The following is an 18,590-nucleotide window of genomic DNA, read 5'->3' as shown; positions in this document are numbered from 1 at the left end:
TCCTTCCTAAGCTTACCCCCTGAATTGTTCCTTTTTTAAAAAAAATAGACTCAATAATACAATACTGGTAAAAAGTACGTTTTTAAAAATGGAGCACATTTTGCCAATATATTTTTATTACAGCCAAAACTGTCATTTCCATTTAGGTGCTCTCATCCTAAGCCTACGTGGCAACTAAATCAATGAATGCTGAACACACTGCATAACTTTTAACACTGAATCACTGACATGACGATTTACTCCTCTGTTCAAAAATCATCAGTGGCTCCATAAAGTTTATTATTTATTTATTTATTTATTTATTTATTTATTTATTTATTTTGAGACAGAGTCTCCTTCTGTTGCCCAGGCTGGAGTGCAGTGGCGTGATCTTGGCTCACTGCAAGCTCTGCCTCCCTGGTTCACACCATTCTCCTGCCTCAGCCTCCCGAGTAGCTGGGACTACAGGCGCCCGCCACCATGCCCGGCTAATTTTTTCTATTTTTTAGTAGAGACAGGGTTTCACCGTGTTAGCCAGGATGGTCTCGATCTCCTGACCTCGTGATCCACCCACCTCGGCCTCCCAAAGTGCTGGGATTACAGGCGTGAGCCACCGCGCCTGGCCAAAGTTTATTCTTTGGTTATGATTTTAATGCCCCTCTGTGGACTGGCCTTTACCTATCTTTCTAGGTTTGGAACAGTAACCACTCTTCTAAAAGGCTTGGTATACTTGATTTGTAGGAGGATGAGAAAAAAAGGAAATACAAGAGATACTTCTAAAGTTTTCTACCGTCAGTCTGACAAAATATGGTGACATTAAAAGAATCAGGAATTGATTCCAAAAGTTCAAGGATGAGGGGAAGAATTGAAGAGCTCCATTATAAAGTTATTGAGTATAATATGCTACAATTGCTGTTCTCAAAGTTTTGGTCTCAAACCCCTTTACACTCTTAAAAATTACTGAGAACCTCAAAGAGCTTTGTTTATATGGGTTAGAATGTATCTGTTTATATTTATTGCATTAGAAATTAAAAGTGAGAAATTTTTAAACACAAGAATACACAAGTACACATGTTCCATCAGCTACCAGGGCCATGATGTCATGAGATGTCGTGTAGCTTAGGGAAAATTCCACTGCACACATGTAACAGAGTGAAAAGACAAATAACATGATTTAGAATAATTTAGCATCATGTTGAAGATAGCTTTGATCTTGTGGAATCCCTGAAAGGGTTTCAGAGACCTGTAAACAGTACACGGGCCCACACTTTGAGAACCATTACGCTACTGTGTCATCGAGGTGGTTGTCTAACATGTCTCTGGAAACTTGGGACTTAAAGGGGAAAGTTTGAGGCTGAAGATATGAACTTGTGAACAAACAACAACAACAAAAAGATAGTTGAAGCCAAGAGCTTGGAAGATATGGGAGAAGACAATAAAGAAAAAAAAAACTTTGGGGAAGGTTATTTAGGAAGACAAGGTTAAGAATAGGAATGTGTAAATAATACCCAAAAAATGCTGAATAAATGCTAGAGGTTCTCAGGATCAGTAGGGGCAAAGAGAAAATGTGGTAAAGTGTGTCTCCTGCTAAAAACAGGTTGGGGAATGTAAGGGCTGAGAGAAGACTACTCAATCCCACTATTTTTTATTATTGTTTGTAACATAATTACAATTCAGGATCTTTTAAGGTTTTCTCTTTATCTTTGATAAGCAATGTGCTATGGCTTCACTATAGTGAATCCAGGTGAACATTTATCTTTATCCTGCTTGGGACTCCAGCTGTAACTGAAATCTCAATACGTGTCTTCCTTTAATTCTGAAAAACTCTAAACAATTATATCTTCAAAATGGCTTCTCTGTCATTCCTTCTAGTCTTTCCTGGCTGGAACATTCACTAAACATATAATGGAAACTGTACCAGCAGGAAAGGTCCAGTCTACAAGCCACCAGTTTGCAACCTCTGAGTCGAGGAATGAGGACTGCAGCATGGCCCAGTGTGGTCTATTTAAATGGCTTCCAGAGAGAACCTTGTACATAGAATTCAATGTGCAAGTTATGCAATACATCAGTCCTGGTGGAAAGCAACTGGATTCAGGAGACATAGCCTGACCTTTCAAGAAATATAGTATGAAAGTAGGAGGAGGACTTGAAGGAATAGCTGGGTCAAGAGAAGGACATTTTTATGATGAGGAAAAATAGAAAGAGAGCAGGTAGAAGGGTAAGCCTTGGCCAGGAGGAGGAATATTACTTCTGAAATATGAGGGAAATGGAGTTGCAGGATAACCCAAATATTTCAAACAACAAAGAGAAAATAAGATAGCTCCCACTGGGATGGCCTTGGGCTTCCCTGTAAAACAGAGGATGATATAATTTGATGAGAATAATGGGGGCAGGAGAGGGTTTGGTTGAGAAAAATGAAGATGGCTTGAAAGAGCTGCTATGGACCCTGCAGTACTGACTGAACAAGAGAGGAAAGGAACAGATACCCATGAAAAAGCCACGCTGAGAGTCACTGGCATAAGTCGCAAGTTGTAGTAAACCCCAGCATAGCTTTGTGACTTCAGCCAACAATTCTTGGCACCTCAAGATGTTAAACAACTGCCTGAGCACGTGGTCTTCTGTGTGGAAAGAGTGCAGGGAGGACAGACTCGGAGATAATTCCCTTCTATGGAAAGGCTGGCCATTAGGACAATATTCGTTTAATATGTGTCTTGGTCACAAAATCTCATAAAGTCATCTCTGAATTTTTTCCTTCAGAGGGCAGTACAATCAACCCTGTTCAATCCACCCAGAATGAGATTAAGAAAGGCATAACTTTAGATGGGAGATCAGCAGAGTAAGACACTCTTACCAACAGCTTTTCTGAACAAACAGAATGTCTCGAGGACAAATATTTGCTAGTTCAAGTCAGATTAACCGGACCTTCCTCCTGGAAAACTTTATTAATATTACACATATAATGTTTTCATCTAAACTAAAACACATTGGGGAATAAAAGACGGCGCTATGAATAATTAAATGGGAACAGTAAGCACATAATAAGACTGATCCAGGCAAGAGGAAACTTATGGCCCATGCTCATTTATACATGACCCAAACAGAATTGCGAAAAGCAGCTCAGAAATGCATGGAACACACAGTTCTGTATGGTTGGTCACAGGAAAATAAGGATGCTTACCTACCCAGAAAACTGTGAGCAACAAGGACAGAAAGCCATTTCAAGGATGCCCTGGCTCACATATCCAAAGGGCTGTGGTTAGCTAAATTTCAATAGCACAAGGCCAGTTTAGAATACAGTATGAGGAATAGGACAATTCTTCTAATGGAAAGATGTGTAGTGCCCATGAATCCCAGAAGAGTCCAATCAGAGCATGCTCTGTGGCTGGTTGGTACCAAAATACTTTCTCAAATGCCAAATATGGAAAAGATGGTTACTTCTGAAATATGAGGGAAGTAGAGTTGCAGGATAACCCAAATATTTCAAACAACAAAGAGAAAATAAGATAGCTCCCACTGAGATGGCCTTGGGCTTCCCTGTAAAACAGAGGATGGTTACTTTTCCAAACTTGGCACTTAAGGAAACATATTCTGACTCAAATAACAATTCATCAATAAAATCGAGTTCCAAATTAAAGGTGTGAGCTTCCTAGTAGCTTATGAGGACAGGGCATAAAAGGAGATACTTTTTCAGTTAAAAAAAAAAGTGTTAAGTAAGCTTTTCTTCAGAGCCTCACAGCTAAAGCACTATGTCTTTGCTACTCAAAGTATGGGCTGTGAACTAGTAGCAATAGCATCCCTGGGAAACTTGTTAGAAATGAAGAATCTTGTTTATACCTACTGAGTCAGATTCTGCATGTACAAGATGTCCAGGTGATTCCCATGCACATTAAAGTTTGAGAGGCACTAAAAACAGAGGCCAGGCATGGTGGTTCATGCCTGTAATCCCAGCACTTCGGGAGGTAGAGGCAGGCGGATCACCTGAGGTCAGGGGTTTGAGACCAGCCTGGACAACATGGTGAAACCCCATCTCTACTAAAAATACAAAAATTAGCCAGGGATAGTGGTGCATGCCGATAATCCCAGCTACTTGGGAGGCTGGGGCAGGAGAATCGCTTGAAACTGGGAGGTGGGAGTTGCAGTGAGCTGAGACCATGTCATTGCACTCCAGCCTGGGCAACAAGAGAAAAACTCTGTCTCCCAAAAACAAAAACAAAAAAACCCAGAGGTGGCACATCAAAACATCAAACTAACTACTGAAAGAAGAAAAGATTTTTTTTTTTTTTTTTTTTTAGACAGAGTCTCACTCTGTCACCCAGGCTGGAGTGCACTGGTCCGATCTTGGCTCACTGCAACCTCCACCTCCCAGGTTTAAGCAATTCTCCCTCCTCAGCCTCCTGAGTAGCTGGGACTACAGGCACGTGCCACCATGTCCAGCTAATATTTTTGTATTTATAGTAGAGATGGGGTTTCACCATGTTGGCCAGGCTGGTCTCGAACTCCTGACCTTAAGTGATCCACCCACCTTGGCCTCCCAGAACGCTAGGATTATAGGCGTGAGCCACCATGCCCAGCCAGGAAAAGATTCTTGACCTCAGTGCCCTCCTTTGGGACAAGCAGGAGGCTCCTTGCTCACGTCTAACTCAAATTTGACTTCTAGAGGTTGGGAAGGGATTGACCCTGGAGCAGCTAGTAAAGCTCCATTGGCTGCCTCTCAGCCACATGAGCAGGCCACCACTCATCACTGCTGACTTTGACCTAGGGAGCTGCTTGGCCTTGAACATGTTTGAAGATGTAGCCAAGTGTATACCTCCTTGAATGGTAAATGGTTTAAAATACCAGATAGCAAAGAAAACATAGACCAAAAAGTTCAATCCACTTAATCCCATAAGTAATACAACAGAAATATACAAATTTTTGGTCTCCATTAAAGCGCTCCTCTCAAATCTTTTTAAATAGTAGATGAGACATTCCCCATATATGGAAGCTATTGAGTTGTGAGAGAGAAAACAAAAAGTAAACATGGACTACTTCAAAGAAAAGCCCACCGGTCTTTTATTAAGACTTTATAACAAGTAAAAAAAAAAATTGTATTTTTCCAACCAACCTGATAATATGGATCCCTCATTAGTAGCCTCAGACAGATTAACACTCTCAGAAAATGAATAGATGGGGCTCGATTAACCCACTCTCTGAAAGAAGAAAACAAAAGAATATGTTCACGTTTAAAACCCCAGTGTAACAATTCATAAAAATGCAAGGCTATGAAGGAGTATAAAGAACACATGAAGCACTTAGTTAATTTGCACTGGGGACTGTTATTTGGTACTTGAACACTTGACCCATTTTAATTCAAAACACATTTAAACTATCTTTATCAGTATGGAGGAGAGGCCCCCCCAAACTTATTTGGTTCATGCCACCACCCTTACTGACTCAGTAATATTTCATAGTACCCTAAGATCAAAAGAAAGAGCTAAATGTTCCAAAATTTAGGTAGGTCCAACTTGGTAAGAATTTATGCCATAACAAATTGGTATCCATTTGAAAAAATAATACATTACATCAAAAGATTATTTTCATAACCACACTTACTTATTAATGGGGATGTGTGCATCAGCAGAAACAAAACAACTTCTCAAGCCTGGCAATCAGTCTGGACTTCACCATCTTTGTTTTCTCTTCCCCCTTTCATATAGTACTTTTTTTCTTTTTATCATAACAACCACTGAAAACTTAGCTTCTGAAAGATATGCCATCAGCTAAAGGAAGGCAGGATGACCTAACATTGAAATTACAAACTGCCTTCAGTTGTTCATGCTGTATCTGATGGATGTTGAGTAGCACTGAGGGAGTTTTTGGTTTTGTTTTTTAGAAAATTGAAAATAGCTCATAGTGTCTCCTGGGAGTTCTCTGCAACCCTGAGGCAGTTTGGTGCTCAGTTTGGGAAACACAGGGATAAAGTATTTTTTTAGATGAGTTTCCCCAGAAGCAGACCCTGAGATGAAGATTAGTGCGCAAATTAATGATTGAAAACATGCTCTCAGGAGAGGCCAGTTAGAGAGTGGGAGAAACAGGAAAGGGAAGAGTAGAAATCCATGCAAGGGTATCACATCAGCCAAAATCTCCCCTCAACCCAATCAGTGGGGCTCTGGAATGTAAGTTACTGCTCAGAGTTGTCCCGTACTGAGGCAAGGGCACTGGGCTTTTCTATAGTACTGAAGCTGTTGCCATTCGCTAAGAGCTGCAGGAGGGACCGACGGAACATTTCCAGACACTCCCACTGGCTCTCTGTGCCTGCAGGCAAGGCAGACTCAAGGAACCTGAGGGTGGTTGGTGCAAGTGTTGTTGGACAGGAAGGTGCCAAAACCAAAAGGGTGAGAACGGGAGGATTCTGGGCAAAGCACCAATATTTCCCTACAGTTCTATAGTGAGATTCAGCAGAACCCTTTGAAATCAAAGTCACAGTCACTGGAGAAGTCATATTATGACAGAAACTGAAGGTGTATTTGCCACAGGTCTGTTCAGAGGGAAAAAAACAACAACAACAACAATAAAAAACCTGGATTTTTGCTTCGAACATTGAATATAGCCAATATCCAAAATACCATCATCAGATTTCTAAAGAACTATTCAACTTAGAAGTATCCCTTCAATGTCATCAAATGCTACAAGTATTCACTCAACTACCTTTTGAGAGGCTTTCAAAAAGTATATTTCTTTAGCAAAGAATGATTTAGTTGCATCCTTCAAAGGTCTTTAAAATAAGGACAATTGCAATTTTGCAATGTTTTTGAAAGAAGCCAGACACTAATCAAATTCAGAGGTGGTCACAAGGCCTTGCACCCAGCAGCTACTCAAATACACATGGATGACCAATTCTCTGATTTAAACCAGTGTGGCAAAGGTAAGCACATTTTAGGAACCTCTCACTTAGATTTAAACCTAAGGGAGCACATCAGTCAAGACAGAATCCCTCCACTGACATGCCTCTATGAGCTCAGAAGCTGAGGTTAGCTTAGAAGTAGGAAGTCAGGGTAGGGATAGTCTATGCTCTTTGGTGACACCCACATCCCTTCCTGACCCGGCTGGGCCACTGTGAACAATTTCTATTTTGTCCCTTAGCTGTCCCACATCCAGTTATAGCTAGTAGTAAATGCAGTCAAAATGTTAAAGCTTTTCAGTCAGCTCCCAATATTGCTTCATAGGCCATAGAATGTGCACAATGCAAGGTGCATTTCACATCAGTTGTTGAGGATACTTGTACCCAAAGAGTTGGAGCAACAGAGCCCAGACTGAAACTACAACCCATGGCTTCCTGAATCTCAGTTTGATAGTCGGCATGTCTGAAATTGACTTCATGAACTCCCCCTCAAGCCTGATCCTTCCAGTCATCTAGGTGACCAGACAGAAACCCTTGGTGTTTTTCTTGCCTCCTCTATTTCCCTCACATTCTTTGCCAATTCCTCAGCAAATCCTGTCTGCTCTACCTTTAAAATATTTGCCTCCACAACCTATCCACTTCTCACTATCTCCTCCACCACCACCCAGGATCAAGCCACCATCATCTTTTGCTTGAGCCATTGCAAAAGCCTCCTATCTGGCATCTTTGCTTCCAGCTTTGCCCCTTCCTTTACTCTCTCACATCTGCCAAGGTGATTCTTTACAAACACAAGTCCATTCATGTCACTCCTCAGCCCAAATCCTCCAACAGACCCCATCTCGTTCAGAATAAAAACCAAATTCCATACCATGACTCATAGGCCCTCCAGGGCCTGGCCTCCCCATTACACCTCTGGCCTCATGTCTTTCCACTGCCCCTTGTTCACTTCCTCCCAGTCACGCTGACCTTCTCATTACATGGCTGGGCCAAGGTCCAGTGCCTAAAGTGCTTCCCATGAAAGCCTTTTGTGGCTTTTCAACACTGGAAACTCATAAAGAATTTGAAAGATGTTCTCCATGATATGAGGCCAGTCACCTGCAGTTGTTCTAACCACAGTGTATGTTGTGCAGAAGTGGCCAACACAGCACAGACTGAACTCCTGAGGTGAGAAAGAGAGGCTGAGTGCTGCCATGCACTGGAACTTGGAAACAGAAGGTGGTCCCGGCCAGGTGACACTTGCTCACACTGCCCTCCAAGCTAGTTCCATAGTGGTGCTTGGTGCACACATTAACAAAAGCCTAAAACACAAAGCATCTTCTATTTCATACTCAGCCAAGAAAAAGCAAGGGAGATAATGGAAGCTATTCTAGACTAGAATCTATATAATTTCTCCCACATCTCCCACCTCCACAGCTGAGCTGATTGTGTATCCAGCAAGAATAAAGATCTGCCCCCTTGTCAAACAGAGCAATTACTTAAGCTGTGGACCCATGCCACCCATTGCCTGGCCTGTCCCACACTGATCCTCTGCCTCTGGGTACAGTTCATCTTTGTCTCCTCTATGATCCTGAGAAATTCAACTCTGCCCCCAAACCTGCACGTCTCAAACCTGAGTGAAGAGAACCATCTTCCTCAAAGTTAGGATGAACATTTGTAGTGACTGCCACTAGAGGTGCTACTCCTCACCCCACCATACTCACACTCCACCCCAAGCCACTCACCATTCCTTCCATCTGCAAAGACTGACTTCATGGGAAGGAGGTTGATAGGTAGGCTCTTCCCAAAGCCTTATACTCCTGAGTGCTCATTATAGATTACAGTCCCCCAACAAGGCCTGGCTCTGTGGAGAGATGTTGAGTAAGATGTCCAAAGAATATCACTGGCTGAGGATTACTCTTCCTTCCATCACCAAGACTCTTGGCAGCTATGCTGCCCACCACAGTTGCTATCAACACCTTGGCCCCTCCTCTGGCCCAGCACCCTGTCAGTGACCCCTTTTTGCCAAGGGGACAAAGCCCAGTTTCCTCTGAAAATGGAGTCAGGATTCAACCAATCCCAAAACTGCCAGCCAGGCAGAATTATCCAAGGCCACATCCAGGATATACTATGGGTTCATCCTGACTTCAAATCGGACATACCCTGCATTGGGAAAAATAAACCAAATTTGAAATACATTTTGAATTCAAAATAATCATCTATGGGGGCACTTATAAAAATATGGTTATTCTAAAGCTCCTAATACAGAGAGGATATCTTTAATCTTTATAATTAGGAAGAGGGCACACGACAAGTTTCTCTTTCAGGTGTTGGGTTAGCTAAAGACAGCATGTAGCCTGAATTATAGGGCAAAGATACTACATCCCAAAGATCTAACAGAAATAATGATCAGGTTGCAACAGCTGCTAGCAACCTAGTGATGTTGAATGCTAATTACTTTTCATTATTTAAAGGAAAAGCCATGGGGCATTTTAAGAGATGATTCACGCTACAAATATGTGTACAGTGGTATTTTTACTGTTAGCCATATACAAACATCATGAGGAAATTTCATGACTTTTTCAGTGATTTTTCATATTAATATAAATATAAAAAGTTTGTTTCCTTCCCACCTCCCAGGAAAAAGAAAAGAACAAAAATTCCAGAATAGTTTTTTTTTAAACTAATAAAGAAGTGTATATAAATGAAGAGTTCCAGAAAAATCTCAGAGTTGAAATTTCTGTTCCAACCAAATGGCATTTTTGTTTTGTTTTGTTTTGCAATTTGGGAACTGAAGCCCAAAGCTATTAATATTTCTACGTGGCCTCTGCTGCTGTAAATGTAAATAGAATTCCTGGTGTCTGAGTCCTCTGGCTTCTCCTCTCTTTGCGCTGACCTCTGAAAGAGCAGTTGTTCCTTCCTTGGCTCTCAGCCCTTAACCCACTGCAAGGACGGGGCACATGGGATGAAGTGCTGGTGTTCAAGGAGAATTGCATGCTCTGTAAGACTATATATATATATATATATACACACACACACACACATATATACATCTGTTTGCCAAGAGCTGAGGGACTGGGAAACACACAGCTTAGTGCAACTGGAGAATTACAGTGAATAATAGTGACAGATTGTCAAGACAGGCACCTTTATTTTACTGACTCAGCAATTGTGGCCTGGAGGAGCTGAGTGTCTGGCCCACAGCTACACAATAAGTAACAGAGCCGGGTGCCAGACTCCCATTCCAGTGCTCTTGCCATCCCTCCCCTCCACCTAAGTCTATACAGGGATGGCTGAAGAGAAAGTGACTCTGCAGACATGTTTAATATAGGAACAGTAGCATTCAGCAGAGTGGCATGGGGGCAGCCCTGAAAAACCTGTCTGCAAAGATAGTATTTCTCTAGAGGCCATGTCTCAATATAGCAGCCACACAGAAGCAAATTCACGAGCGGGCAAATATTTGTCCCCTCTTATGACTGAACTTATGCCACTGTTTTCACAGGACTATTAATACATGGCAGCGTGATCAGATCCTGCCACCCCTGTCCATGACCACCTGCCATTCTGCTGTCAGCATCAGGTGCCATCTTCTGCCATCAATATAAAAAGAAGGAAAAGCACTGGAGACACATTATTTGAAAAGGGAAAAAGTAGCCAGGGTTTCAACTTCTTACACAGTAAGAGAAACAAATATGTGATGTGAGGGTTCCGAGTAAAAAGTCAGTCCACGAAGCTGTGCTATTATAATGAAGCAGGGTTAACTGAACCCAGGAACTGATGCAAATGGCAGAAGTGACAACTTTGACCGTCATTTGTAGCACACTCTGTCTCTTTCATGTCACAGCCCTTTTCATATTGTAGTACTGTTTTCATTAACACACAAGACAAACCAAAACAACATGCCATCTTTGACTCATTAAAAATAGAGGAATTCAAGCCTATTTCAAAACAAATATCACCTCAAATTCATAAGACAGAGTCCCATTTTTTTGGATAGCTGAAAAAGTAAAATTCACATCCATGCAAAACTTAAAAAAAAGCAACAAGAATATATGTGAAGAAATTCATCCTAAATGATTATTTAGGGAATTCTCACTGACTTATTTTGCTATTCTTAATAGGTCTTTGTTCTTTCTCTGTGTCCCCTACTAAATCTAGCATGAAATGTACACCTAATCAGAAACCCATCAAATGGATCATGTTGGCCCCTAAAATCAGGATATAAATGCATTCTTAGAGTATTTCTTCTACATAATTAATGAAAATTTCAGAATGTTTTCAAATATTTAGTATATACTCATCACCTGTGATCAGCCAAGTACTATTATAAGCCCAGGAGTACAGCAGAGGAAAAACCCATGCACTTGTACTCATGGAGCTTACATTCTGAACACAAAAACAAATAAAAATGCATATCAGGTGGTGGCCAGTGGAGAATAATCAAGGTTAAGGATTTAATGAGTACTGGGCATGCTATTTTAGGACAGTCACAGAACAGTTCTTTGATAAGATTAGCATCTGAGTTCTTTGAGGGATTGATCCATATGGATGTCTAGGTCAGAACAGCACAGTAGTTAAATACATAGTCCCTGAGGCAGGAATACTGTAATCTGCAAAGAATAGCAAGGAAGCCAGTGGGGAAGCCAGTGGGGCTGGAGCAGAGTGAGCAAAGATTGAGCAATAGGGATTGGGGTGAGAGAGACAGGAGAAGCCAGAGCTTAACAGCCTTGTAAAATAAGAACAGGGCCTTTGGATTTTTTATTCAGGGAAGTCACTGGAAGGCTCTGGGCAGAGGATTGACATAATCTGAAGGAGATTTTGAAAAAATCCTTCTAAATTCAATGTTGAGAACAGAGTATAAAGAGCCAAGCATCAAAAGCAGGGAGCCCTGTTAGCCTACTGCAATGGTCCGAGCAAGAGATGATGGGGGTTTGGACTAGCCGATGGGGAAGACTAAAACTGAGGCATTCTCACACATTGAGTGAGAAAACTCAAAAGTACTGTTTTAAACATGTTAACTTTGAGATGCTTAAAGAAGGAAGAGCCCACAAATCAATATGTATAACAAAAGATGAATTTACAGCAAAGGAGAGTGATATGGTTTGGCTGTGTCCCCACCCAAATCTCATCTTGAATTCCCACATGTTGTGGGAGGGACCTGGTGGGAGGTATTTAATCATGGGGGCAGGTCTTTCCTGTGCTGTTCTTGTGATAGTGAATGAGTCTCATGAGATCTGATGGTTTTAAAAATGGGAGTTTCCCTGCACAAGCTCTTTTTGCCTGCTGCCATCCATGTAAGACATGAATTGCTCCTCCTTGCCTTCTGCCATGATTGTGAGGCCTCCCCAACCACATGGAAATGTAAGTCCATTAAACTTTTTTCCTGTATAAATTACCCAGTCTCGAGTATGTCTTTATTAGCAATGTGAAAACAGACTAATACAGAGAGTGTACTTAGAAGGCCCCATTTCTTGGAGCAAAGTGGATAGGAAAATTTAGGAAAGGCCAGGTTTCACAAGGCTGTTTGGGCATTGGTTGATTTTTAACTGTGGAAATGCAGCTCCCAGAATGTGACCGTCAGTTACTTCCTGGCTCTCAGAAACTCATGTACTCATGAGAAACTGTCATTTATTGATTTGGCCAGGTTTAAAACTGGTTCTGGTGGTTACCTGTAGCCAAGGAACAACCAGTTCTTTCCTGGGAAGGTAGGAACATTTTCACTTCATGCCTATTGACAGCCAAGTGAATGAGCTACACAAGAAGCAGTAAGTCTGGTTACCAAAGTAATACTTTTCCCTGGTGCACACCTAAAACAAATTTTAAATGTGCATTGATTAGTAAAGAACAAGGGAATCTGTGAGGCATAAGAGAAAAGAGTATCAGCCATGGCTTTTTCTCAGGACCTTGGACCTTACCTGCTCATCTCCCACATTATCAAATGAGGCTTAAGAAGGTTTTCTTCAGAGTCCATTCTACCTCTATAATTTCATGCCTTTTTTGGTATATATAGTCATCCCTTGGTATCCTCAGGAGTTCCAGGACCCCCATGGTTACCAAAATCCACAGAACCTGCACATATTCTCACATGTACTATAAATCATCTTAGATTACTCATAATACCTAATATGACATAAATGCTATGTAAGTATTTTTTAATTGTTGTGTTTTTTATTGTTTTTCCTGAATATTTTTTAATCTGCAGTTGGTTGAATCTGATGATGCAGAACCCTTGGATATCGAGGGCTGACTGTGCCCGTGTGTGTGTACATGTGTGTACACATTTACCTAAAATACCCTAGATAATATTGCATGAGAAATAATAATATAAGAGCTAGATATTTGCTCCAAGTTAGGTGATGGGAAGAAGGGAAATCATCATTTGCTTGAGGACTACATGAGATCTTAGGTTGTTAAAGCTTATTTGCTTCATGTCTATGTTTAAGGTTGTGAAGCTTCGAGTAAAAGAGAGAAAAAAAGACAAATTTCATTCTCAAACAATGATCCAGCTGTTTAAAAAGTTCTACTCTGGGTAAAAGCAAAATGTAGTTTTGTATGTGCATAATAATCTATCAGATAAGTGAAGGAAAAAAGCATAAAATTGTTAAAAGATTAGAAGGAAATATAGCAAAAGTTAATATAGCTGTTTCTAAGGGTAGTATAAATAGTAAATTTTCATGTTTTTATAATTTTCTGTTTTCCAAAATTTTTAAAGCAATCAAAATAATTTAATGCAAAGAAATTCCAAATGAACAATCTTAGCCTCAATGTTCACCTAACAAAACCAGTGTCAATGGCTTGAGCAGGGGATAAAAGACTATAAAGAGGTGGAGACAGAGTGCTTCAGGCAGAGGACTACCACGGTCAAAGGATCAGAGGTGACAAAAAGAATAACTTTCAAAGGAACAGAAATTTCACTCTGACCTCAATGAGTCCAGGAAAGACACTGGACAGAATAAAGAGATGAGGCCAAGAAGATACAAGAGCTCAAAGAACTATGTGAACCAACTAAGGAATAGGCCGTTATAACATTTTTTAGTACCTAAAGACACAAACCTGGCTGGATGCAGTGGCTCACACCTGTAATCCCAGCACTTTGGGAGGCTGAAGCGGGCGGATCACCTGAGGTCAGGAGTTCAAGACCAGCCTGGCCAACATGGCGAAACCCCGTCTCTACTAAAAAATACAAAAATTAGCCAGTCATGGTGGCAGGCACCTGTAATCCCAGCTACTCGGGAGGCTGAGGCAGGGAGAATCGCTTAAACTCAGGAAGTGGAGGTTGTAGTGAGCTGAGATCAGGCCACTATACTCCAGCCTGGGTGATAAAGCAAGACTCTGTCTCAAAAAAAAAAAAAAAAGACACAAACCTAAGGCTTTTGAGGCCTTAATGAAATTTTATCTGTGCCCAGTCTATGGTGCTAACTTGAAGCTCTGTCTCTAGGTAGGTTCTGAACTATCTGACAGGCTTTACCAAGGTGACCAGGCTTCTCCTTTCTTAGGCAATAAGGAACCTTCAAAGGTCTCTATTGGCCTCTGTACTGGCTGAAGAGATAAATTCACAGAAAAAGCATCTCTTCATTAGCTTCATCTATTTCAAGAACTTATTCAAAACACTGAAGAGATTGTCCCTGCATCCTAACTTCTGGTCCTCTCATCTAACCTCCCTCTGTGATGGAGTCTGGATAGTCAATGCTGAGGACCAGGTAAAGCTTGAAAGGAAAAGAGTCACTTGCTTCATGATCTAGGTCCTGGAAAGGACATTGATAACGAATTGTCTGACAGCTAAACAAATAACTATATTAATCCTCTTGGTTATAAGTATCTATGATGTTCTCAGAATACTTTTTATGATAATTTCTAATAACATTGCGATGTTTTCTCCTAATTCATCAAGTTTTCTCTTATACATCGTGCAAACATTTCTCACCTAGACTTCCTACAGACTCATTTCCAAAATTCTTCAAATTTGTAGCAGATATCTCAGGAAACTGGGGTATAAAATAATAAGGATACTAACTTATTCTTTCCAGAAAAGTAAATTAATTTTTTTACAAATAAGGTCATACTAAATGGTTTCTTCCAACTCATTCCAACTAGAATGAGTACCTTGGACAAGCTTACCTATACAAAAGTTACAGGCAAAGGAAGAGGCATATCCTGGTTATTCTAGAACGATAGTACGAGAACGAGGCCAGTTAAGCAAAGCCACTTCAAAATAACACCAAATTTCATATTAAAGAGCAGGAGGAAAGATTGAAACAACACCTTAAAAAATAAATTATGAAACCAGGATGTATTTTATTTTACATTTAACAAAATTTAAGTTATAATGCAACATTGCCCTGGTAACTAGAGCAAAGCAAGAATAAATTCTGCTGACATTTTTGAAACACTTTTTCTGAAAAAATATTCATATAACATGATCCAATTATTTCTTTACTTTTGATTTTGCAAGAAAAAGAGGTTTATTTTGTGAATATATTGGAAGGATTCATTATTTTTTCCCAAAGTCCTCTCCTATTCTTTGTTTTTCCAAACATAACTTCGTCATTTTCCTTGTTAACACTCTATTCCTTCATTGTCAGGTGACCTATTTCTGCCTGAGCCTTATTGGTCATATTCCACCAGCTCAGCTCCATCACTTTCAATAACTTCATAAAATTCTACAACTTCAGCCAGATTTGCAAGTTTGTTTCACAAATAAATATTTGCCTTGTAATACGGAATCTTCACGTCAGCAAGGAATGTACTAACAAAGAGGAATTCCAGAGAAGCAGATATACACAAGAGATATCTGAATAGAGGTCAATTTTATAAGAGGTCAATTAATTAGAGAATATGATAATGTTTTGACAACTTCCCTACACAGCTCATAACAACCTGGTCTTGGATACCAACGCCCTTTGTACTTTCCCGTTCAGGCAAATGAGATGGAAATGGAATCAAACTCTACTACACACAAATGATGTCATGAGAGAAAAAAAGATTGGAAGACCACAATTTGTTTCCATATCTTGCCACACCTTGAGATTAGTTACCAGGAGTAACAATTCAAGAGAGCTGACCAGGGGCATTTTGTACTTGCTTCCTCCGCTAAGAAGAACCAATATAGTTAGTAGATAATTATGCTTCAAATAGGTCACCCAAGAGAGAATACTGGAATTCAGTAGAAAAGTGGCAGGCAATACCTAAAGTAAAGAAGGAGGAGGAAGTGAGGAAGCCTGCTTAGCCAAGATCAGCTGGGAGCCAAGGGAGACTACAATACAGGGAAAGGGTGACTGAGAGACCATCAGTGGTCCATATTAACACCATGGACTCCTGCAATCCTAGCCATGGGAGAGCTCCTTGACCCATGGCCAGGTGCAGTGGCTCACACCTGTAATCCCAGCACTTTGGGAGGCTGAGGCAGGCAGATCACTTGAGGTCAGGAAATCAAGACCAGCCTGGCCAACATGGTAAAACCCTGTCTCTACTAAAAATACAAAAATTAGCCCAGTGTGGTGGCAAGCACCTGTAATCCTAGCTACTCGTGAATCTGAGGCAGGAGAATCACTCAAACCCGGGAGGCAGAAGTCGCAGTGAGCCAAGATCGCATCATTGCACTCCAGCCTGGGCAACAAGAGCAAAACTCCATCTCAAGAAAAAAAAAAAAAGAACTTTGTCTTCAATAGACTGCATGCTATCCTGCAACCCAGTAGCACCAGGGCTGAGGTGTGGGAGAAGCATGGGCTGCTGCCCACAGGGCTTAGGCACAAGCAACCGTGGGCTACCATACCCAGGTAGGAGGCATGAACAAGATGCAGGCTACCACCAGGGCTGAGCAAGGCACCATTCTAGAGCCCTACCCCCAACAGAGTATGCACTATCCTGGAAGCCAGCAGTGCTGGGACAGAGGTGCAAGAGAAGAGCTGGCTGTTGACCCCCGGGCTTAGGAATGAGCAACCATGGGCTACCATACCTGGGGCTGAGGCACAAGTGGCACACATGCTTAACATCTGCTGGCCTAGGCTGCCATCACTAAAAACATTGCCTCCCCACCAACACCACCCAGTGGCATTCTGCCAGTGGCCTAGAGGTTGCCCCATTCCTGCCTACCATGGCCAACACCTGTACACACAACTGCAGGGCCCTGAGGACCAGCCAGCCTAGCCCAGCTTCACCCTCCCCTCCATGACAGAGCATACAGTCCAGGGGCCAGAGGATTGCCCAGCCTAGTCTACCACCATTGGCACCTAAACACTCCTCCCAAGGGCCTGAAGTTGAGCCTACCCACCAAGCCACTACAACCACAGCTGGCACCTACCAGCATGTGCTGCCTGCAGGCCTGGAGACTAGTGTGCCTAGCCCATTGCAGCCACCACCAACACCAGCATGCATTACTTGGGACTTAGAGGGCAGTCCTACAACTGCCACTACCATCACACACAACACACCAGCTGCTCAGGAGCATGAGAACCCTTCTACCTGTCCAGCCCCATGATTGCCACTACTGGCATCCAAGTAAGCCACTTGGAGGCCCAAGAATAGACCCAACTGGACCTGCTAACACTAGTGGCAGTGTATGCCATCCAGGGTCCCCAGGATAGGCATGCTATCCCACTGATGCCTCCCCAGGAGACTGAAGACTAGCCTACCTTGTGTCCCAGTCTCCACCAAAACTACACCCCAGCCTCCAATAATAACTACAGCCTAAGCCACTGAGGAAATCTCAGATACCACTGACACCATTTATAGAGAAAGAAATCATACAGAGACTGCACAACTGTACTCACCCAGAATCAAAACCAAAGTACCCTACCCAACCAACATTATAGATTCATCCTCAGGAAAAAGTCTTCCCATATGAAAGCCAATTTTAAAAATTAGAAGTGACTATTATACCAGATGTGCAGATGTCAGTGTAAGAACACAGGAAACATGAAAAAGAAAGGAAATATGACACCTCCAAAGGAGAACAATGATTATCCAACAATAGATCCCAATCAAAAATAAATTCACAAAATCATGGAAAAAGAATTCAAATTGTTTCAAAAGAAGTTCAGTGAGATATAAGAAAAGTCCAAAAAAATATAAATAAATCAGAAAAACAATTCAGGATACAAATTAGAAATTTACCAAAAACACAGATATCTTAAAAAAGAACCAAAGTGGCTGGGCATGGTGGCTCACACCTGTAATCCCAGCACTTTGGGAGGCAGAGGCGAGTGGATCACCTGAGGTCAGGAGTTTGAGACCAGCCTGGCCAACATGGTGAAGCTCCCTCTCTACTAAAAATTACAAAAATTAGCCAGGCTTGGTGGCAGTCACCTGTAATCCCAGCTACTTGGGAGGCTGAAGCAGGAGATTTGCTTGAACCTGGGAGCTAGAGGTTGCAGTGAGCCGAGAATGCACCATTGCACTCCAGCCTAGGTGACAGAGTGAAACTCTGTCTCAAAAAAAAAAAAAAAAAAAAAAAAAAAGAACCAAATAATACTAGATCCAAAGAGAGAGACAGACTCTAATATAATAATAGCGAGGGACTTTAAAACTCCCACTCTCAGCAGTAAGCAGAGGTTCTAGGTAGAAAATCAATAAAGAAACATTGGATTTAAACTGAACATTAGACCAAATGAACATAACAGACATTAACAGGACATTTTATCCAACAACTCAACAACTGCAAAATACAGTTCTTCTCCTCAGTACATAGAACATTCTCCATGATAGACGATGTTAGGCTAAAAAGTAAGTCTCAACACATTTTTAAAAAGTGAAATCA

General features: G+C 41.5%; 1 protein-coding gene across 22 annotated transcripts in view; it reads right to left on the bottom strand.

Annotated features, from left to right (window-relative positions):
• NEK10 (NIMA related kinase 10) overlaps positions 1-18,590 on the bottom strand; it is a 266,823-nt gene that overhangs the window by 211,328 nt on the left and 36,905 nt on the right. For all 22 annotated transcript variants that reach the window (XR_008523824.2, XM_054552456.2, XM_054552461.2 and 19 more), the window contains exon 6: positions 5,084-5,168. Coding sequence is in view for 21 of the 22 variants with exons in the window: in XM_054552456.2 (XP_054408431.2) it covers positions 5,084-5,168 (85 nt within the window). In the remaining variant the exon portion in view is untranslated. The remainder of the gene's footprint in view (positions 1-5,083; positions 5,169-18,590) is intronic.

This window comes from Pongo abelii, chromosome 2, assembly GCF_028885655.2.
Source record: "Pongo abelii isolate AG06213 chromosome 2, NHGRI_mPonAbe1-v2.0_pri, whole genome shotgun sequence".
In the NCBI taxonomy this organism is placed as follows: domain Eukaryota; kingdom Metazoa; phylum Chordata; class Mammalia; order Primates; family Hominidae; genus Pongo; species Pongo abelii.
Note: the sequence above shows the minus strand (reverse complement) of the source record. Positions and strands in the feature narration are given on the sequence as shown.